Source organism: Ambystoma mexicanum, chromosome 13 (assembly GCF_040938575.1).
Source record: "Ambystoma mexicanum isolate Mex_15411 chromosome 13, UKY_AmexF1_1, whole genome shotgun sequence".
Classification (NCBI taxonomy): domain Eukaryota; kingdom Metazoa; phylum Chordata; class Amphibia; order Caudata; family Ambystomatidae; genus Ambystoma; species Ambystoma mexicanum.
The window spans coordinates 204,701,048-204,724,847 of record NC_090938.1 but is presented as its reverse complement, the minus strand read 5'-3'; the positions used below and the strand labels follow the sequence as shown (position 1 = coordinate 204,724,847).

Genomic DNA, 23,800 nt, shown 5'->3' with positions numbered 1-23,800 from the left:
ATTACTGCATTCAATTTCTTTAACAAATTTAACCCCAGCAAATTCTCTCCACAGTTCGAAGTCAAAAGAAAAGGGCAATGGTCCGTAAAGGGACCCAAAGAAACAGACACCGGTGAAGAAACCGGACAGACAATTGGCATACCAGAAAACCCTACGGAAAAATTTGTTTGCCCTGACAGTGGAATGTTTGGAACCCGAGAATGATCAATGGATCACTTCTGTGCTCCAGTGTCTATCAAAAACTGGTGTTTCCTATTCCCTACTAATAATTCAACGTAGGGGCCTCTCTGATTAACGGGAATAGGTGAAGGTTCCAAACCCTGCTTCGGGCAGTCCTAATGAAATAGAGTATCGTCGGAAGGAAGCTCTTCAGAAAGGTATGCAGCAGAAGGGTGATCAAATATGTTCCTCGAGTCCACACTCGAGGTCTGATTTTCCCGTGAAAAAGGTTGCTGAGGATCTTGCAAAAATTGACCTCTATCAGGGCCCCCTGCTCCAGGGCGGCCCCTAGGTCGTCTACCCATACTCCCAAACGCACTGTTTGACCTTTGTCGAAGGACGGGGCACTGTGCTCGCCAATGACCTTCAGGCGGCAATAAGCACATTGATTAATATTCACAGAACCCAAAGGAGCATTTCCTTTTGGGAGATACTGACCTCTGGTCTGTGTCGTGCCTCCTGTGGGGTTTCTAACAATTTGTTGTAATAATACTTTGGTTTTCAAATCTCCTTTCCTCTTTTCTATTTTCTCCTTCTCATTATTAACACGGTTCTCATAATACTGAGCCATGTGCAAAACCTCAGATTGAGATTTTGCCTGCCAAGCGCTCTCAGAGGACATAATCTGTGACTGGATGTCGGGCAACAATCCACGTACAAATTTGTCCACAAACAACCTTTTCCCAGACTCTGTACCCAAGTCCTGCCCACTGAAGTCAGAAAATACCTGCTCGAATCTGTTAAAGAATTCGGTGGCGCCTTCAGTTTTCCCTTGAACACAGGCCGTAAGCTTGTCCCAAATAATTCTTTTCTCTGGAATTATAGTTTTTAATTTTGCGACAATTCTATCAGGCAAAGTAAGTATTACCTGAGGTGGTTTCTCACCTGCTGGTCTTTCCCCATCAACCCTAATCATATTAGCCCACGTATCTCCCAGCCCTGGCACATCGTCTATTGTCCGAACCTGCTTCCATACATCTACGGGTAGGAATGCAGGGAATAGCAAGTCAATATCACTTAAGGTGAACACAGAGGACTGCAAGACGGACTCTATCTCTTCGTAAAACCCTGTCGGGTTTTTCCTGATATCGGGAACTGATTGTCTAATAGTGTTCACTTCCTGTCGTGAAAACGGGACGTGAACGAATTGCGATACATAATGCGCAGGGATGTCCACAGCGGGTGCACCAGTCCCAGCGTTAGCGGGAATCTCAACCTTTGGGACAAAGGTCGGAGGAATTTCTCTCATAGGCAACTGAGATATAGGTACCTCCGGCCGCTTACTAAGCAACAGAGCCAGGTCGAGCGCTACGGCAGTCGAAGAAGTGTCGGGCGAAAAAGCCCTTTTACAAATCCCCAACAACTCTATGGGGCAACTAACCTTCTTTCTTACACATTCTTCTTGCAGGTACTGTACCATTACCTGAATTACCTTTCTTTGCATTTCTACTGTATACTGACTATACGTATCATATACTTCATCTGGTGGAATCGATGAATCCGAGATCCATCGAATCGCATCTTTGGTACAAATTCGTACTTCCTCAGGTGCTGATCTATGACACGGAAGGAACCGTTTCTCTACATACATACTATCGTCTTCATCATCCTCATATCGTGACTTTTCAAAGTCCTTCCTATACTCAAACAATCTTTCAACATGACCATATACTTTCTGCTCTGTGTCCCTCGAAAGTGCCAAAGCATTTAGATCTCTTACCCCTTGTGGAAGATCCGAATTTTGTAATCTACCCCACATCACACATAAATGAGTCCCCAAACCTTCGATAAAAACATTTTTCTCGGGAAAACTGTTCAAATTAGATAAAGTGGAAAAAACATCAACTTGATCATTTTTCTCCATACAGTGCTTAGCCCATGCAAACAATTCCTGTTTCTTATCTACAGAAACAGAATTACGAGTGACAATCTTTGACCCTGCACCTTGATCAACTTCAGTCAATACGGGACCACTCGGGAGCGGAGGTGCAGGTAAATTTAATAAGGGTGCAACTATCGGCGCAGGAGGAAGGGGCGGTGCGATAGGTGGAGGAACAACAACTCGAGGAATAGGAACAATAAGTTGTGCAGAGGGAACAGGAATAACAGCAGGAACAACAGCAGGAATGGGCAGAGTGCCCAAAAAGGGATCATACGGAGGTGGCGCAGAGGCACCAGGCCTGCGTTCGTTTAACAATTTTTCAATAAATTCTTCAGAAACATGAAAATCTTTAGAGGGGTAAATTTTCTGGATTCCGAGTGAAAAAGCCCATCCATATTTTTAACTGATTCTGAATGTTTTTCTTTATCATATAACAATGCTTTTTCAGCATTTGTTTTATGACGGCGTGCATGTTTATCCCTACTTTTAAGCTGCTGTAATGCTTCTTTTTTCCAATTCTGTAAAACATCAAAGGCTGCAGGTCTAGCCTTCTTTTTTAGCAAGACCGATTCTAGGTATTCAATACGGGGGATCTCAAAACTGCCATTTGATTGACCACTGAAATTCGGAGGCATGTCTAGTCTGTCTGTGCCACATATCATTAAATACTATACTACCAATGCCATACTTACAGTACATAGTACATGCCGGCGACCCCTCCTGTGGTGCCGGACGGCTAAATTCCAAAGATTGTCGATCGCTGCGGAACAGAGCCCTAAAGCAGCTAGACAATTTCCCAGGCATTTCACAAAAAATTGGTGTTACCTGGTCAATAATTGTGTCTGCAGATACAATACGCCAAATTCAAATTGTCAGGGTTAAATTAAGAGCCGGGTCACGACTGCACCTGACCAAACCTAAGGAGGACCGTAGGGTTTACCAAAGAACTTACCTAACGAATTTTACCTTGTGTTTGGTGGTTTCGACAAATCTGCCCGCCTCAAAAAATGGACCCTCGTCAAGATGCCGTGTCAGACCACACGACTATCGTCCAAGGATCGGATCGTGCAGCGCTGCCGAGGTATCGCGTCTCGTTCGGTCGTCCCCGCAGTATCACACCTTCCGATCCCGGTTCGATAGTCTGCGTCAACCTTCAATGATCCGGCATCAATCTTGAGGGTCCCTGTTCGGGCACCAACTGTGAAAACATAAAAATTGCTATGAGGCTGGGAAGCCCAAAGGAAACACACCAACACAGGTTACAAAGAACATACAAGTGCTTTATTTAAAAGCTACAACAGTTACCAAAGTCAATTGACAAACGGATAGCTATTCGGCTCTCAGAGTAACGTAACGAACTTCAACGAAGGTTCGATGGATTAGTAGAGAGACCGTACATTGGAATATTTGGGTCTTTTATATGGTTTGTCCAGCCTTGGGCCAACCCTCTCGCGGGTTAACCATTCTTGGGATCAGGCCTAGGATTCCTTGCCAGGTCAATCCTATAATTTATGCGTTTTGATCAGTTTCGCTGATACAGTTGTTCATTTACACATAGGTCAGCAATAGGACAAGGTCTCAGTTCGCGACCCCGACAAGTGGCCTGCAGGCATATTAATTATTCGTGTGTGCGGAGGTCACAACGGCCAGAATCTCACTCAGAATGTCATTTAGCCTCCATTTTGATGTTCAGGGTGACTTCCACATTTACAAGAGGACCTAAAATGGCGGCCAAATCCAAGATGGCGACTTACATTACTTTTCGTTAAGGTCAAGACCTTGCCGCGGAGTCTATTCACATGATATTTTAGACAACTTGGCGTAGGCCAATACACATTCAATTACTGCGATAGGAGGCATAATATTATTTCAATTCCAACAACCTCACTAAGACAGCAGATGTCCCCAACCTTCTCTCTGATGCCCTCCACTCAAAACTCTCTGCTGTACTCATCCTTTTGGACCTCTCTGTCACTTTAGCCACTGTCACATAACCCCCACCCTGCTCCTCACTCTCTGTGGGACCTTGGATTTCACAAACATGATCACTCCTGGATCACCTCCTGCCTGGAAGGTGATCATTTAAAATCTCCTAGATCTAACAAAGCTCCGACCCCACCCCTCTCCCTGTCAGCATCTGCCAAGGATCAGTCCTTTGACCTCTGCTCTTCACCCTCTATACCTGTGCCCTGGGAAAACGTAGCTAGTTATTTTGCTTTCACTATCACCTTGCCGCAGAGACTCACTTTTTTCTCCTTTCCACCCTACACCACAGCTAACTTGTAACGGATTACAAGCTTTCTCACTATAGTTTGTCACTGGTTGTCTCTCTGATGCTTCATGCTGAGCTAAAATTGAAGTGTTTTTTTTTTCTCCTGGCTTCCATTGCCATCCCTACCCTACTCTCTCCGATCTCATTCCAACCTGACCTTCTTGTTCTCTCTCCCAAGGCTCACAATCTTGGGGTCCTCTTTGATAGCGACCTCCGACTGCACCAAGTCATCACTACCACTTCCTCCGCTGCTTGTATTAACCCTCTAGACATTTGCAACATGAGTCCTTTTCTTACTAACCAACCTGAGAACTCTAATCTCCACCCTTTTGCCCAAGAAAATGGGACTACTGCTCAAGCACTTCTTGGTGGCCGTCCTCTCTACTCCTTCCTCCCTCTAGATGCAGTGTGCAACCTTACTAGCTGCACTACCCAGATAGTTGCCCGCTTCTACTTATCAGCAACATGCTGGTTGGCTCTCCCTTTTCAAGGACCCTCTCCTAGTCTGTAAAGCTGTAAATGGCCTCCAATCCTCCTCTGCGCTCAAACCTCAGTGTTCCCGGGTCTTCCTGTTGCTCCTCTCGCTTCCGATCTTTCTTCCTACTCGCCCCAGTCCTACAGAACCTGCTTACAGTCAGAACAGTAAGAGTCTGGGCACTATCGATTGAACTTTCAATGTTTTCGCTGATGCTTTTTCTTGTCAGAGAGTGTAGGCTGGTTCTTTCTCATTTCCTCGGCAGTGTTTTGTGTTGATATTTAACTATGCATCCATCGAAAAGGTGGCTCGAATGCGAGATGGCAATAACTTGAAATACATCAAAAGCATGAATATATTTCAATGAGTACTTACATGCCACATATGTTCAGAGTTCATGTCCAAAATCTATCTTACATATGATATGTTCAGTGGCAGTATTACATGGTAATTGAAATCTTAAACTGTAATTTACGCTGCCGAAATAAAACCCATCATATCATATTGTTATTATTAATATTGTTATAATAATATTAATAATAATTTAGCATTTATATAGCGCTACGAACCCTCAGGTATCTGAGCGCTGCTCATTCTTACCCACGGTGTGGTATTATTAATAATAAACACATTATACATATTTTAATAAGTAACACTTTTCCATAGCTCTTTATGCCAAATTCGTCCTGCTTCCCAGTGCTTAACAATAGGTGCTATTACTTAATTTTACTGTACTTAGTTTATCAACAACAGCACGATGAAAGGCTGAGTCAGTAACTTCCTCCGACCTAAAAAAAACACACTTTTTTTTTTAAACACACTTTGTTGGCATTTCATTATACTTGTCTCATTAGGCAGTGAGCGACAAGTAGGCGAGCAAAGCATTTAGGTAGAAGCAGTGTCATATACCAAAACATAACAAAACATAACAACAATGGGGCTCTTGGGATTGTGGGCTTCCCTGTAGCTTGCAGTTTCATGTGCCGCCTTGTGGTCGGGTTTGTGTGGCAATCTGTGCAGGGTAGTTGCTGACTAACCGAAGTACAGTCAGCTGCCCCCACTTGCAATGGTACAGTTTCTTCTCGTGGAGAAATGTTTTCTTTCTCTTGACCTTTAATTTTAACTTTAACTTTATAGACCCCAGCATGCTATACCTATCCCCCCCCACAACTGTGAGTTGCATCCAAAGTGTTTCGAGCTGAAAGTCTCTGCCGGGCCTGCTTCTTGTCGCAGGCTTGGGGTGCCTCTGCCTGGTTGACCTGGCGTCCAGTGGGTGATAAGTACTGGCGTTATGGGGTAGCGGCCGTAAGGTGCTGACCCAGTTCGTGTAGGCAACTGTGACCCCCTTAGGCGAACTTCTCTATGAGGTCATTGAATTTAGCGACTCTGGAGGGGTTAGAGGTTTGTCTTTTGGCCATGGCCGCCAGTTCGAGTCTGCATGTTTTCGCTAGTAGTTCTACGCAATCGGATTGTGAGGGGGGGGGGTCTTGGCTTTCCAGTGAATAATTAGTGTTTTTCTTGCTTTGAATAGGATTATACCGACAAGTCGTGGATCTTCTTGCCAGTCATCTACCCCTACTCCCAGTAGCATTCCCTGCGGCGTGAATGCGACTGTGGCTCCGTCTATTCTCTCTATCTGATGGTGGACTCCCTTCCAGTACTGGATGAGTTTAGGGCATTGCCATAGGGTGTGTCCTATCGTGCCTAGGGATCCACAGTCCCTCCAGCATTTGTTTGTGTGTGCGATTCCCATTTGAAATAGTGTTGTGGGGGTGTAGTATGTCCGTTGTATAATTTTGTATTGGATCTCTCTGTTCTTGAGGTTAACAGATGTCAAGGGTATGGCAGCGTAGCAATCTAAGATATCCGAGATCTCGATCAGGGAGCACAGGTCCAGGCATGCGCTAGGGATGGATTGCGTCCCAGATTATTTGGTATCGCCATTTGGTAGAAAGTGCACAAGTGGGGGAAAACATTCAAGTGGTGTTCCATTTTTGCCTCGCAGGGGGCCGGGGTTGGAGTTTGTGATAGCTGTGTGGTGTATCGGCGTATGACGCTGCGGAGTGTGTGGAAAATGAGCCATTCGCCAGCGTTCAGCCCCAGTTTGAGGTGTGCATCTTGGAACGTCTGCAGTCAACCCTCTTCACATATGTCCATTATTCTTAGGTTTGCCCAATCTAAAAAACAAACTTTAAATACTCTTATTGTCATTGGACTATTTGCAATACGAAAGATACAAACAGCATATAATTTGTTTCTGTTTTATTTAACATACCCTATAAGGGTCATCTTTATATTTACTGTCACAAGAGTTCAGGTGTTTCTTTTGGGTTCAAGGAAGCTCGGTACAATATTCGGACTCATATGTTTTTGTTCTTGGAAAGTTCAACATGTTTCCTTGCTTGCATATCAAAAACAAGCTTGTTATATGATTGTGAGTTGGAAAGTGGCACAGGATTTGCACAACATTGGGGGTCATTACGACCCTGCCGTTAAGGGGTTAATGGCGCCGTAAAAGGCTGCGGCGCCGTTAACCGCTTAACGCCTTACTACAAGGTCCCTTTGTGGCTCCCGACCTTAACGGCTGGTCTGGACCAGCCGTTAAAGTAGGGACCTGCAAAGGGACCTTGATGGCAATTACAGTACTGCAATTTGCGGTACCGTAATTGCCGCCTTTCCCATTCCCATTGAGCCCTATGGGGTAAAAATGGGAATGGGGAAAGGCCATGGAGAAAGGGGGAATTAACGCCCCGACAACCTTGGAATGGGGTGGTAATTCCCCCTTTCTCCATGGCGGTCTCCGGCATGGACCATGGTGCTAATAGCACCATGGTTTGGTGCCGGAGTCCTAATGAGGGCCATTGTGTTGTTCCATCCAGAGAGAAACATTAATTACCGAACCTTCTGTGGGTTATATTACGTGGAACGGGAGCCGTGTTACATGGGACTGTAACACATTTGTATTTATTTGAAGAACAGGTATGTCAATTTCAACCAGAAATGACTCACGATGGCCCCTAAACTGATGGCAGGGGCATGTCCGAGAAGGGAGCCTGTAGAAGGGACAAAGTTGAGGGTGAGCCAGTTTATGAGGGTGTCTAAGAATTGTGGGACATATACTAGGGAATAAACAAACGAAATAGAAAAATATATACATACGATGCAGGTGACTTACACATGTACCATTAACCAAAGGTGGCTGCTGTTTCAAACTAAAGTGGAGAACTATACAAATATCCACATCCATACGTGCATATGGGAATCCATGGAATGATTCCACCAACCCTGTAGCGCGGACCTAGGAGATTTAGCGCAGTAGGTATAGTCACCTTATTCAGCTTTTAATATGGTCAGAAGACCCTATAGACAGCCTGTCAACAGTAAATCCATACTAACAATTTGAAAAATTAGACCAAACTACACACAACAATTATATATTTCATGTGCTCACCACTGCTACATCCTCGCCATCAAATGGTGTGGTAAAATGTACTAAGGTCATGGCCTTCTGCAGCTACACTTCTTCTACACACAAGGCTACTCACACCATGCTGCAGTATTACGGGATTTGTGTATTGTAAAACCCTCAGGCCAGTAGCAGTGACAAACTACAGAGACAACACTTAGGGCCTCATTACACAGTATGCGGTAAACCATGGTGCTATTAGCACCATGGTTTCCGCCGGTACCATACCGGTACCACCATGGAGGAAAGGGGAATTACCACCCCATTCCAAGGTTGGCAGGGCGGTAATTCCCCCTTCCTCCATGGCCCTTCCCCATTCCCATTTTTGCCCCGTAGGTCTCAATGGGAATGGGGAAGGAGCTAATTACGGTACCGCAAATTGCGGTACCGTAATTAGCACCAAGGTCCCTTTGCGGGTCCCAACTTTAATGGCTGGTCTACACCAGCCGTTAAGGTCGGGTCCCGCAAAGGGACCTCGTAGTAAGGTGGTAAGGGTTTTCCAGTACCGGTGCCCTTACCGGTACCGGTAAACCCTTACCACCTACCGTGTAATGAGGCCCTTAGACAAATTACAAGTGTGACAACTTAGATGGATATAAATTTCCCTTACCCCTATATATTTCTTTAAAATGTCCCCAAATTTGGAGAAATAACCACAAAAAAGATGCAGTCATTTCTACATTCGAAATTTTTCCCCCGATTTTTTGTACCAAAAAGATATGGGCAGGGACATGAAACAAGAAGGATGGGGGAAGCAGGTTACGTTAGAAGTAAGGTGGCATGTGAAATAAAGGGAAGGAAAGGAAGGTTTGTCAGAGTGGGAAAGGTAGGCGCAAGGAGTGGCTAGGATATTACCTTCCACTGAACACGATGAACTAGGCATAAGTTTGAAATAGGAGATCAAATCCAAACATTGGCAATAATTATCAAGTGATTTATGAAAACATTCAAAAAAGCATAACTACTAGCAACAACTGATTCACTTTTAATGGTGGACTACACTGAAACACCCTGTGTGTACCTTGTCACCCACATAGCCACAAATGTGTGCATCCATAACATGAATTTGCTCCCCAAAAAGTGCTCCCCACACCCTAACAATCCCCTACTTTTGCTTACTCAAGGGTCTGCTATGTGTCAAAAGATGGCGTGAGTGATCTGGCCTCTTGCACCAGACCGGGTGTAGTTGAAAAGGAGGATCCACAAAACATGGGAAAATAAACAATTTAGTATAACTAGAGACAACCGAATTTGGGGTCCCATTGGATTGCCGTTCACAGGTTTTTAGAGATGCTGTATTGGACTGTGACATCCAATCGCTGCCCTGATATACTTTTAGACCGAAATGAGGATCCGAATCTCTTTTTGTTCTTCATAAATTTTGCTATTGGCAGAACCTGTGATGGTCACATTTAAAAAGTAGCCAAAAGGATAAATTACAGAAGAAGCAGGACACCCAAATAGTGGGGATCCCCAGAGGCTGACAAGCAAACAGGATTCACCACAATAAAAGAGAAAGGGATATTCATAAGAGGAATGGGTACAAAATCCCTGGAGTACATAACAGTATGTAGATGATAATTTAGTGGTTCAACAAGCTACATGGCGGAAAGAGTTAGCAGCTGGCATGCTCAGAGCAGTTCTGGAATTGCAATTCAAAGATATAAATTCAAAGATAAAAGACTCTTGAAATATGAGTGCCCCAACAGCAAACACGATCATGCAAAAAATAACCCATCTGGTGCGGATTCCGTAATCCATCCGTCTCAGGAAACCTAATGTAATCAGAATATGCTGATTGATAATCAAAGCAGCATCGGCTAGAGAAGCTAGCTAATCAATTTTCTGAATGCGAGAGATTCAGTGATGGGGTAAGCGTGTGAGCCGCCTGTTCGCACTTCTCTCTGATTGGTTGGAAATTCTACAGTTGCGGAATCTTGACTTTCGTGTAATTAAAGAACGAAGAATGCCCAAAGTGAAAAATTCGAAAGTGCCTCGCCCCCAGGGTCTGAGTGGAGCACAAAAAGTGTGGAGGCGTCAAAATATTCATAAATCTCCATGGGTGGCCATTCACAACATGCTCACATTGGGGTGGCCATGTAGCGGACAAAGCGATTTTGATACCGCGTGTTGGGCAGACTGAGCCCTTCATCCTTCAGGGTCGATAAATTTTAGAACCAATATGAACACAAATTACATCTAAATGCACCAGAACACAGCAGAGCATGTTTGGATACTTTTGTGGTAAAACATGCCTTTTGAAGCACATTGGCCAACAAAATAATAATCACACCCTTCTGATTCACACTGTGATATTTTCACCCTGAAATCTGCGCTATCATATTTGCTCCCTACTGGTTTTGCATAGATCTGATTTCTCCCTGATATTCACACCGTGCTGATTCAAAATGTGAAATGTGCCTCCTGATATCTGCACTGAGATATTTGCTGTTTACTTTTTTATATGCTGTGTTACATGCACCTTGCTGGTTTTGAACTGTGATGTTGGCTCCCTGATATCTCCACTGCAGTATTTACACCAAGGCTGCCCTGATCTGGGACAATTGCACCCTTATATAATCATACTCTAAAACTCCAAAACATGCTAGCGTGAGTCAGTTATTTTGGTCAAAATGGGCCACTTTTCTGGCTCATTTGAGCCAGTTGCTAAGTTACTTCATATGCGAAAATGCTCTGTGGATAAGGTCTTTAATATACAAGAAGAAGTCTCAAGCCAGTTTTAAATGGATATAAGACACCACCAGAAAGAAGCACACTGACACAACCACCCCCACCTGTAAGCACACAAAGGGCCCCAAGCAATGCCTCATGGATACCCAAACTTAGTTCTGAAATGTGCAACATCCTCTCGAATGGTGACACCAATCTCCCCTTCACCAGAAGGACCTGGATGATGGACGATTGTGGGCCTGTCCTACACAAGGCAATTCCACTAGCCCTAAAGGCAGTTAACATCATCTGGAAAGTGGTATTACCCTCTTACACTAGGCATGCATCCACACAACGCAAGATCCATCTAGCTCAGTGCCAGACAGCAGAGCCCTCCAGGTGCAATGCAACATGGACACTCACCTTGCTACACATATGCCTGGTTTGGAATCCTGCGTTTGGAGATAATTTCTCCAATGAGGCAAGTGGGGAGTGATTATCTAACCTTTTTGTGAGATTTGATCTTATTTATTTTTATTTATTTTATTAAATGTGTTATAGTTTAAACATAGATTTTACACAGAAAATAATATAATACAAACATTAGAAGTATTACATTATACATCTCACTAAAAACGACCAATGGAGACGAACAGATTTATAGTCAAATCATATCAAACAAACAGACAGAAAGGTCCATTCTCAGTCCCATCTGTCCCTTAACTGACAAGCACTAATGGGAGCAAGAATGAACGTGGGGAGGCAACCGACCAATCAGTTATTCTATTGTTCGATCAGCCACACCATCATCGTCATAACCTTCAATCACTGATCCGTCTATCTGTCTGAATCTTCATAATATTCAGATCATAGAGATAAAAACAATAGATAAAAAAGAGTAAGGCTAAAAACTAAAAATGGTGTCCATGTTCATGTTGTTTCAACTTATGGCGGGAGGGGAAACCCTCACAAAGGTGCCTAGCAACATGGTTTGAAGCCCTACACCTAAAACAACCAATGAAAAGACCCTCCCTCACAGCCGGACTTACACTGAATGGGATATTCTGCAAAGAAAAACTCATCACAGAAGCTCATCCCCTTCCTCTCCTGTTGGGAGAACATATTGCTATATGGTCCCCAATCCAAGCATCGCACTTTGAAAACCTATGGAGGTACCCCTCATGGTCCGGAAGCAATGGCAAAGTATCCAGAAAGTTTATCTTCTTAGAGCCTTGGTACTCTTGAAGCTGGAGAGAACCGCATGGACCACAAAATAGCGGAAGAAAGAATCAACACATTTCTGGAATGGACAACAAACACCCTCTAAAACCTAGCCTTTGAGGAATGTTTCCAATATTCCAAGGCAAAACACAAGTTTAGATGGTACTTGTATAACCTAAACAATCTCAAAACAGAAAACAGAAGAGAGGAGCAATTATGTACAGAAAATGACTGCAACATTAGGAAATCATGACTCTTACCAGCAACTCTTAATGCATTGGATCAAAACTGTGAAAACCAAAAAAGGCCAAGCAAATGGGGCAGGCAACTCATCCTCAAACGCAACTGTGCAAATTGAATAGGGAAATCATGAGGCTACTGGAAGCAGCGGTGCTAGGTTCCTCAAGGCAGTGTAGGCTCAGTGAATCTCAGGCCTGTGCCTGCGTGCTTGAAGGTTTTATGATCATTTGTGTTTTTGAGATATTCTCGCTATCATGTATTGTTAGAGATGATTGTTGTTGTATGGCTTATCCATAGGTCATACTTAAGCTGTCTCTTGTATTAGATTGTGTCGAGTGTGTAAGCAGTGTCTAAGAGGCCATTGCTGCCTTGTTACTGGTTAATTTGATGTGATGTAAGAAGAGAAGATCTGGTGAGTGTCCTGTTGAGGGTATATCGGGGTGGGGATTGGATTCTGGGGCAAGGTGCCGCGTTTGAAATTCATATCTAATGGAATATAATGTGGCATTAGAATTCCCAGGAAAACTACATTCTAGAAAGAAAACAGAAATAGTTCAAATATGTCATCAACATGAAATGCTCCCTTGACTTGACCAAACTTGATGCAGAAATTGATTAATGCTAGATATCATCAATTAAAAACTTTGAGGCATATAAACAAGAAGTAGGAAAAAGGTCAATTATAAGATCAATAGTGATACCATGGACTAAAGAAAATATATTGTTAATAGTTGATACGGAAATGATATTGTCTACGATGTTGTGATGAATCCTTGGATGTCGTCCCTTCTACCGCAGAGGAGGACCCTTTCCATGTGGCCAGGGCGGTGCGGCCACAGTCAAATAGTCCCCCTGGGGGTGGTACACTCTGGTAGGGTCACATAGAGAGGGGCCCCCTTTGTGATCTGAGGGATGACAAACCAGGATAGCTGCAGTATACACCCCAACCCTTTCCCACCTCCCTCAACCGCTTACCCTCTGCAGGGTGACATAGGCCCCCAGCCTCCCATGTACTTATGTAAGGTAGACTCTCACACATCACTACCTTGTAGAGCGACCAGGGATGCCAGAAACTATTTATGGAAGTCTCATATAACTACTGAGACGAGGAAGAAAGATGTAGCTGAAGATTGAAAGCGGAATAACCCGGGGCAAAGAGAGTTATTTCCTCCTGGCATTTGCTAAAGCCTAAACCAATGCCAGGGGAAGGGAGGTATTCTTGCTAGGCTTAGGGAACTGAACATTGGAAGTAGAAGAAGCCAGGGGGAAAAGGGGACATATGCTCCTGGCATTTGCTAACACCTACAACAAGGCTGGAGGAAGGAAGACATTCCCGCTTACCCTTAAGCTGCTGAACATCAGAAATGGGAGAAGCCAGACGAAAGGGAGCCATTTCCATATGGCATTCGAAGACATTACATTAACAATTGGTGCTCAGGGTTTCGCAAACCCTGAAGCCCTGGTAGAAGCAAGCCCCCATGCATTTGCAGTGGTACCCGAACCCCAGAATCACTGAGTCATACATGTACCAGTAAGGGCACCCAACCCCACGACCGGCCTCAGGCACCAGCAGCCACCCTTCCCGAAGCACCAGCCAAGGCTCCCGGTCATCCCCCGACTATCGAAACTCCCTTCAAGCACTGACACAAACACCTGTGCCCCCTGAAAGTCAGGCACCCATCCTTCCCTGCTAAATATTGGCAGAGGCACCCATCATTCTGAAGCACCATGAGGGCCACCCAGCCCCAACAAAAGCACTGCAAATGCCACCCACACCCCCAAAGCACCAGGAGAGGCAATTCAACCTCTCAAGACACCCAGTAGAGGCACCCAATCGCCACCCATACCAGCTCGTCAGGTGCACCGTGCTGCTTCCCCATTAAAACATCGCTGGAGACTCTAGGCCCCCAAACACTAGTCGAGGCACTCATGCTTCCCTGAAACATCCACAGCAACGTGGCAACCAACACCACCATTGTTGGAGACTCTAGCCCCCAACACTAGCGAGGCACTCATCCTTTCCTGAAGAATCCACAGCAACGTGGCAACCAACACCACCATTGTTGGAGACTATAGCTCCACAAACACTAGTCGAGGCACTCATCGTTCCATGAAGAATCAACAGCAATGTGGCAACCAACACCACCATTGTTGGAGACTCCAGCCCCCAAACACTAGCGAGGCACTCATCGTTCCCTGAAGATTCCACAGCAACGTGGCAACCAACCCCACCGCCGCTGGTGACTCTAGCCCCCAAACACTAGTCGATGCACTCATCCTTCCCTGAAGAATCCACAGCAACGTGGCAACCAACCGCACCGCCCACTAAGCACTATCAGGGGCAATCCGCGACCACCCCACTTCCCATTAGAGGCATCTAAGCCCCTCTCTGGAGCACTGGTAGAGGTTCCTATCCCCCTGGGGGCACTGGCAGATATGCACCCTCGCGTCCCCAAGAGGGGCATCTGAAAAGAAAAAACCTCCTGCCTCAGGCAGCAGCGCCGATGCACCCCCCCAAAGCACCCAGCAGAGTCCTATGCACAACCCCAATACTGTATTTTTACAGAGAGATCATTACACCTCAAGCACCCGACAGAAAGTAAGAGCATTTGCTGGAGTCTCACAACTTTGACATCGTTCAACGCTATCACTACATATTATCCCCACCAAAAATATTGCTGCATATATGGTCGTCTGGAACGGCCATAGGCGATATTATTTGGGGTGATCATTTTTGGGTTTTTTGGGAGTGGGGGTTGCAGGATGTCCCCCGGTCTTTAATATAATGTGGGGGTTACAGGGGTGTCCCCGCAGGTTCTATGCCTTAATATCACCACAAAAATATGCCAATATTTTTGTATGGTGATATTTTTGCGGGGATATTAACACATGGAGCCCGCTCAACAAAGCTTCACAAAACTTTCTGAAGAAAATATAGACCATTTTTTGCCAGCTGAATCTGGCTTCGTAAAGGAAGGCACAGTTTTAAAGGGGATCCCAAAATATAAATGTTCCCATTAAAATCCCGTAGCTGTATGTTTTCAGACAAAACGATTGTAAAGGTAGGTACCTGGTACCATAAGACTGCGTTTTTCAAATTTGGTGCAAAGCAGTCCAGTGTTTTTCTTCTTCTTTAAAATCAGCTCAAAAGTAGGCAAAAAACTATTCCGATACCTGGATTCACCCAGTAAAATCTGCAAACCCAAATATAACTTATTCAGAACCTCATTGGCATTTCTCATCCATTTGGCCCATGACTCCAGCCAGCGGCAGCTAGGCTGGCTATTGAAAGAGAACCAATCTGTTTGATTGCCCATAGGCAAAGGTTTTTAGTGGGCAACCAACCTCTCTGCAAACATTTTCAAAAGGGGAATATTGTAGCCAACTTGCTCCCTCCCCAACACTAGGGAGAGGCTAGAGGGGACAAAAATGTGCCCTCAAAAATGTTTTACAATGTCAGCAGCCATGGCCTGCGGGCCTCTGCGTGGATACTCTTCCAGTTTTTGCCCACTCGCCAATACCAGGCCCATAGGCAACATATAGGTCTCAACCACAGAATGCAACCCACTGACTCGGAGCATGCCCCACAGGCCACCAGAGTCCCACTGACCCACCATTAGGGTCAATGTGACAACAGTGACTGGTCACATGCCAGACCCGGTATTACCAGAAAAGAGAAGGGTGGAAGGTTTTGAATAAATCTGAACCACTGGCACTGCTCTGGGCTACCTTTCACACCACAGTTTTTGAACCCATATGGGCCATTGCAAAAGAGGTCCCGCCATTTGCAAATCAGTCATGTACTGCCACCAATGGGAGCAGCCCAGCCTGAAGTACTAGGCCAGGTGCCCTCGGCACAGAAACACAAGCAACCCCAGACATGTTTCAGCCTTGTTGGGCCTCATCAGTGAGGTGCAACTTGGTTCCCTAAGGCACAGCGAGCAAGGGGCCCACGTCTGGGCATACCTTCTCTCACACAGATAGACAAACTATAATCAAAAAAGTGATGGGTGGAAGATTTTGAATACATCTGAACCACTGGTAATGCTCTGGGCAACCTTTAACACCACCATTTTCTAACCTGCCTGCTCCATGGCAAAATCGGTCTGGCCTTATGCAAATCAGTCAAGTACTTCAACCAATGAGAGCAGCCCAGCCTGAACTTCTAGGCCAGGTCTCCTCTGCATGGAAACACAAGCAACCCAGACATTTTTCGGCCTTGCTGGGCCTCATCAGTGAGGTGCAGATTGGTTCCCTATGGCACACCGAGCACGTCTGGGCATACCCTCTCTCACACAGGGAGAAAAACTATAACCAAAATAAATATGGGTGGAAAGTTTTGAATAAATCTGAACCACTGCTCTCTGCAACCTTCCACACCACTGTTTTTAGCCAGCCTTCACCATTGCAAAAGGGGTCCAGCCATATGCAAATCAGTCAGGTACTGCCTCCAATGGGCGCGGCCCAGTCCAAACTGCTAGGGCAGGTCCCCCCTACATGGAAACAACCTAAGATATGTTTCAGCCTTGTTGGGTCTCCTCAGCGAGGTGCAACTTGGTTCCCTATGGTGCAGCAAGCAAGGGGCCCACGTCTGGGCATACCCTCTCTCACAGAGGGGGATCCAAACTATAACCAAAAAAGTGATGGGTCAAAGGTTTTGAATAAATCTGAACCACTGGCACTGCTCTGACCAGACCCAGGCCACATTGGCGTAGTAGTAACCCCAATGGCCTTTACATGGCCAAATTCAGATATTTGGGTTCATATTTGAGGAGTCTTGGGAAAGACGGAGCATGGTTGAATGCCATGCTCCAGGCCCATTCACTAGACGCCCCTTTAGGGAGCACATTGACTCTGTATCCATGGCTAGTGGACAAAGGCCCTACCGCCGCCAATGTCAACAATGCCTCCAGGCCTTGTCCAGGCCTACTTCCTGGTGGGGGTGAATAGACATTGACTACGGCCGCAGGCCTCTGTGAGGCGATGGAGGACCACAGGCAATGTCTAAGTAACTGCTAGTCATGCCTGCATTCTATGCAAAATGGGTGCTTTTATTTGCTTGTGGGCTCCCAGGAAAGGGCTCAAGGCTCGACCCTAGTCAAGGTAGCCACTGTGCATGATTACAGTCCATGCAATGTGTGCTCTTTAGGTGGCTCGGAGATCCCGGGGCAGGGCCAAGTACACTATCCTGGTTAAAGCAGCCACTTCCCCTGGCTGTAGGTCAAGTACAGTGGGCCCATCGGGTGGTTTGGCAGTGTTGTGGGCAGGGTTGAACGGGCAAAGTGGAGTGCCCGGCACATGACTTGTAGGCTCTGGCACAGCAAATGTGCTCTGTAGCTACAATACTACATGTCATCTTAATGAATGTAATGTAACATTATGGTTGAAGGTAAAAAAGGACATTTGCCAGTGGTGTTATCCAAGGCTACTATAACTCTGCCATTTTGATATGACCATAATTCAGCCACCACCATGCACTGCTCATGACTCCACATATGCCAACGCGCATCAGATGCACATACCCCGTACTTTAGCACTTGAGGAATGAAAACGTGCCAAGTAGACAAGATGAGTACGCCATGCTGGATTGGGACATTTTACATTTGACATGACAACATAACAGCTTCAAAAAAGAATGTAGTGACCCACTTACCCAAGGGAAACAGTACAATGAATGTCATAAGCAGCGCATGACAGTGGCTGAGTTATGGTTGTTCTACCGTAGTAGTTATGGTAGGTTTAGAAATCACATTTGCCAAATAAAGGGGTTTTTGTTGTTGTCCCTTTAACTAAGTTCTTTGTCTTCACTGAATGTTTTACTGGTATATTTTTTGCACCATCTCAGTAGAATTACACTTCGTTTAGTTCCAGGCCTCAAGAGCAGGGATCCTGATGGGTTTTTAGGATATCCCTGAGTAATATTCATGAGGAAAAATGTGCATGCATTTAGAATTATTGTTTGCAAATTTATCTCATGAATATTAATGAGGGGTATCCTGAAAACCCGACATGGATCCGGCCCTCACGGCCTGTAGTTGGACAAGCAGGGATTCATGTGGTTATGAAGGAGAGTCAGAGCTGACATGCAGTTCACTAGATTTCGCTTCTCCAGGGTCTATATACTTTACAGTTATTGTTTAGTCTATTTGCTCCCATGTGCACACGTTTACCAGCTTAATCTACTCGCTGTAAGCAGTCAGGTTATTTCCGATTCAGATGTGGCAACTAGGCCTTTCTCTCTAAAGCCAGCCATTTGTTACAAACTGATGTGTGACTGGTACCTTGCCATTACTGCTACGTAATGATGAGCCCAGAGTTCTCTCGACTCAGTATATATATATATATATATATATATATATATATATATATATATATATATATATATATATATATATATATATATATATATATATATATATATATCGATAAAGGTCTATGCATGTCTAAATAGATAGGTAGATACTAGGAAAGATAGATTCATGGACGTCTAGATAAAAAGAAGGCTAGATAAATGGTAGAAGGGTGAGATAGATCTTTCTAGACTGGTAGCTGTAAGTACAGCTAGATTTGGCTAGATAGATAGATATAAGGAAAGCTAGATCTGGCTAGATAGATATAAGGAAAGCTAGATCTGGCTAGATAGATAGATATAAGGAAAACTAGATCTGGCTAGATAGATATAAGGAAAGCTAGATCTGGCTAGATAGATAGATATAAGGAAAGCTAGATCTGGCTAGATAGGTAGATATAAGGAAAGCTAGATCTGGCTAGATAGATAGATATAAGGAAAGCTGGATCTGGCTAGATAGGTAGGAAATGGCCCAAAATGTCGCCCTCACAATTGCGATGGCCGAAATGCCTGACTTTGTTTCTAAACACCTCCTTTACACCACATATATATGTGGGGGGATATGGGATATTATAGTAATATGGTGGGTGCGCTGGGTCTTCCCTCGCATATCTATGTGGTGTAAAGGGGGTTTCATTAAAAGAAAAAAGTCCGCATTTTTGGTTGTTGCAATTATGTGTGGTCACAGTGATCACATAGATCCGATATGTAGCTATAGGGATAGTTAGATCTTGCTAGATAGGTAGCTAGATAGGTAGCTATAGGGATAGATAGATCAAGCTGGATAAGTAGCTATAGAGGTAGCTAGATCTTGCTAGATTGATTTAGCTAGATAGCTAACTATACAAATAGATAGATCAAGCTAAATAGGTCGTTAGATAGCTAGATAGGTAGCTATAGGGATAGACAGATCTAGCTAGACAGGTAGCTATAGGGATAGATAGATCTCGCTAGATAGGGAGATACAGGGATAGATAGATCAGGCTGTATAGGTAGCTATAGAGATAGCCAGATCTCGCTAGATAGATCTAGCTAGATAGGTAGCTATAGGAATAGATAGATCAAGCTAGATAGGTAGCTATAGGGATAGACAGATCTAGCTAGACAGGTAGCTATAGGGATAGATAGATCAAGCTAAATAGGTAGCTATAGGGATCGATATCTCTAGCTAGGTAGGTAGATAGAAGGATAGAGGGATCTAGATAGATCGGTAGCTATAGGGGTAGACAGATATGGCTGGTAAGTTATAAGGATAGATAGATCTAGTTAGATAGGGGATAGATATATAGATCAAGCTAGATAGGTAGCTAGAGGGCTAGCTAGATCTAGATAGATGTAACTAGATAGGCAGCTATAGGGATCGATAGATCTATCTAGATAGTTAGGTATATTGATACATAGATCAAGCTAGATAAGTAGCTATAGGGATAGATAGAGCTAGATGCGTAGCTATAATGATAGATAGATTGAAATCTAGATCGATATATGGATAGATAACTAAATATATGTACAATGGGCTGTGGTTATTGAAATGAAGGTGTTAAATTATATAGGAAGTTGAGGTGTGAAATGTTCATTTGAAAGCCTGATTTGATTGTCTGCTTTTCCTTGTTTATGTGCTAATGAAGAGGGAGCCCATGTCAAGAAGGGACGACAGGTGGAAGCGAGGAAACAGGGACAGGTGAGAGGTACTGTATTGCCTCTATTATATCAACTTTGCAAGGCACTATTGCTTCAGACATCTCCTGCCTCAACCCCTAATATATCATTAAACTTTCTTGTAGATCAAGAAACACCTTTACAAACCATGACATTTCACATCTTATTACAACCTACCCTAATGATACCAAAATGGTGCTTAATCCCTTGAAGAAGGACTGTCAAGGTATTTACACAGCGCTCCAAATCTATATTCAGCCCATTTCTAAAAGCTCCTAATGATGATGGATCAGGAAGCTGAGTCACTGGGCTGGTGATGACAATTTGCCTCGGATCAAACAGAGGTTGAATGGCAGAGACAGGATTGGGACTTAGATAACATGGGCTCCATGTCACCAACTCAGTCACAAGACCACAACTCCTCCCTCTCATGCCCACAGCCATTCTGCACCTGAGTCACCATACGGTTGCTTGTATTTTCTTTTGCATTCCATTCCTACTCTATGCATGCTTTATTATCTTTCTAGTTATCAAAATGTGGAGTATATATGCATATATATCTATATTCAAGGAAAAACATTACTTGCAGGGAAGTTGAGGTGAGAACTTAATGCAACAAAACCCCTGATATTCATCTAAATCCACCTTAACTTCATGCCCCTGTCGCGCAGCCTATGACCAAAATGATGACATCACAGATCACATCACTGATGACATCACTAATTACATTACAAAGTAACTGGCATTGAGCGTGGCCTTCAGCCATGGTCAGTGTGCATTGCCAAATACATTTTAACACATGAATGGGTACTAGTCATGGCCTTCAGTTACGGACAGTGGTCACAACGTTCACCCATGTGCACTGAATATTTTAAAACACTAACAGGCTGCCAACAATAGATTTTGGCCTTTACCAGTGGATGCAGCTTTCAACGATGTCCACTGTATATTATATACACTTATCAGGCACTAGCCATGGACTTTAGCACAATACTGGCCAGCGCCCCCGATCATTGGCTGTGCCACTATATATTCTAACATATAAATGGGCCACTAGCCATGGCCTTTGACCTTGAGCAGTTTGTATATCTTTTGGCCATGTCGACTGTATATTTTAAAATAATAAAATGCAATAAGCGATTGGCCTTCGGCTGTGCCCACTTTATATGATATACATAAACTATACTGTTTTTATATACATGAAATATACTGTGCTGACAGTATATTCTAACATATTAATAGGTACTAGCTATGGCCTTTAGCCATGGCCACTGACTACAGCTTTCAACGTTGCCCACAGTATATTTTAAAACAGTGATGGTCTACTAGGCATGGCTTTTAGCCATTCACATAGGTATTTTTGAAAACTAACCGACCACTAGCCTTTGGTGCTGGCCAGTGACCTCAGCCTTTGTCATGGCCAAGTCCAGGCCTAAATTGTTATTAGGGTCATCAAAGTTTTCATGAGCTAACTTATAAATGATGTTATGTCTAATTTCATTATTGATGTAAACAGTTATATACAATATCATTAGTGTTGTCACCAGTGATGGCATCAGTGACGTGATTTGTAAAGTCATCAGTGCTCTCATACAACATGTAATAAGTGATGTTATCAGTGATGTGATCTGTGATGTCATCATTGTGGTCAAAGGCTGTGCAACAGGGGGCACAACGTTAAGGTGGTTTTAGCTGAATTTCAGGGGTGTTGCTGCGTTATGTTCTCACATGAATGTCAAGGCAAATGAAGTTTTTTCCTTGAATTTCAAAGGCTTTGTGACAATGTATTGCTCACCTTAATGTCCCTGCAACTAAAGTGTTTTCCTTGAATTTAAAGTGTTTTGCTATTCCAAAGATTTTTACAATGCTTCCAGACCACAAGCATGGTCTTCGGCCATGGTCAGTGTGCATGGCCTTTGGCCGTGCCTACTGATCATTTAAAAACACTACCAGACTATTAACAATGGCTTTTGGCCATGGCTGGTGGGCACGGCCAAACACTACCAAACCACTAGCCATGGCCTTTGGCTATGGCCGGTGGACACGGCCACTCAATATTTTAAAACACTTGAAACCCATTTCTCAAAGAAGTTCATCAATCACAAACTGATTTTGTCCTGTTTCAACAGTGGTATTGTTATGTATAAAAGATTGCAAGCTTTGAGAACGCACAATGTTTTTAGGGAATGCGCAGTGAGATTACGTTATTTGCCATGGACCACACACTTTGGGTAAGCAGCGTGCGACAAGCCCTTTGTTTTATGGCCGGTCTCTTGGTAACTGATGCGATACATTGCACAAACCCAACAAGCCACATTTAAGAAGCACAGAAAGGGGAACAAAATGGCCGGCTGCAAGAATAACATATGCCCAGGAACATTCTGCACCCATAGCGAAAATCAAAAGCTGGCTCCCATGAAAATATGCACGGTAAGTCAACATATACCCTAAAGTGAAATATACAAATGTAGTTAATTTCACCTTCCCGTTAGAAGGAAGTGTGCAATAGTATTGGACTTTTAAAAAAAGTAATGAATGCGAGAAACATAACCTGAGACAGGAAATGTTCCGATAAATATGCTGGCAAAGTATAAAAGGTACTCACCTTTTGAACCCAGCAATCTGTCATGAAATATTCCCTGGTAAACAAAGTCCCAATACGAAACAAGTGGTTGTGGTCTTGTGGGTAATCGTCTGCACTGGAAACATGACAATCTGAGTAAAATCCTAGTAGCCAAATACTTGAGCAAGCGTGCCAACCTAAAAAAAAAACATGTGTTGACACATACCATAGTGCCACTCAACTATATAAATCCTTATAGAACTATGTTAGGCAAAAAGTGTACAATTGTGGCATTAGACCCCTCCCATCTTGACTGTGAGACTACAAATACCAGAATGCAATTCAGCAAAAGGTAAAAAAATGGTCTCTGAGTGCAAAACTTTAAGGACTGACAGTAGTACGGTGTAAAGAAAAATAATAATTTGGATGCCCATTCAGTTGCCCATCATGCAGTAACCGGGACTGGCCCTGCTTCCTTCAACGCAGGACTGACCCTACTTCGCTTCAAAGCAAGGAAAGGGCCTCCACGTTTTTTTAAGTGGTCTTGTAACTTTGGCTCATTTTTTGGGCAACATGGCCTGAGAAGGCTGGCCCCACCCTCCCTTTGAAGCTAAGCAGGGTCTGTCCTGGCTACTGCATGGATGGGATGCCAATTGTGTCAGTAGCCATGGCCAGTGATTTTTCACCCTCGACATCACTGTAGCTATTGCAGATACTAAACTACACATATCCACGGGAATCCGTAGTCCTTTAAAGCATCAAATATGCAAAAATCTTCTGAAAA

At 44.0% G+C, this 23,800-nt stretch overlaps 1 protein-coding gene across 7 annotated transcripts in view; it reads left to right on the top strand.

The window, feature by feature from the left end:
- Positions 1–23,800, top strand: part of LOC138521088 (copine-5) — a 1,203,840-nt gene that overhangs the window by 625,555 nt on the left and 554,485 nt on the right. For 3 of the 7 annotated variants that reach the window (XM_069633646.1, XM_069633647.1, XM_069633649.1), the window contains one exon: positions 20,423–20,482. The exons of the other annotated variants lie outside the window; for them this stretch is intronic. In XM_069633646.1, the coding sequence (XP_069489747.1) occupies positions 20,423–20,482 (60 nt within the window). The remainder of the gene's footprint in view (positions 1–20,422; positions 20,483–23,800) is intronic. 7 annotated transcript variants of the gene reach the window in all.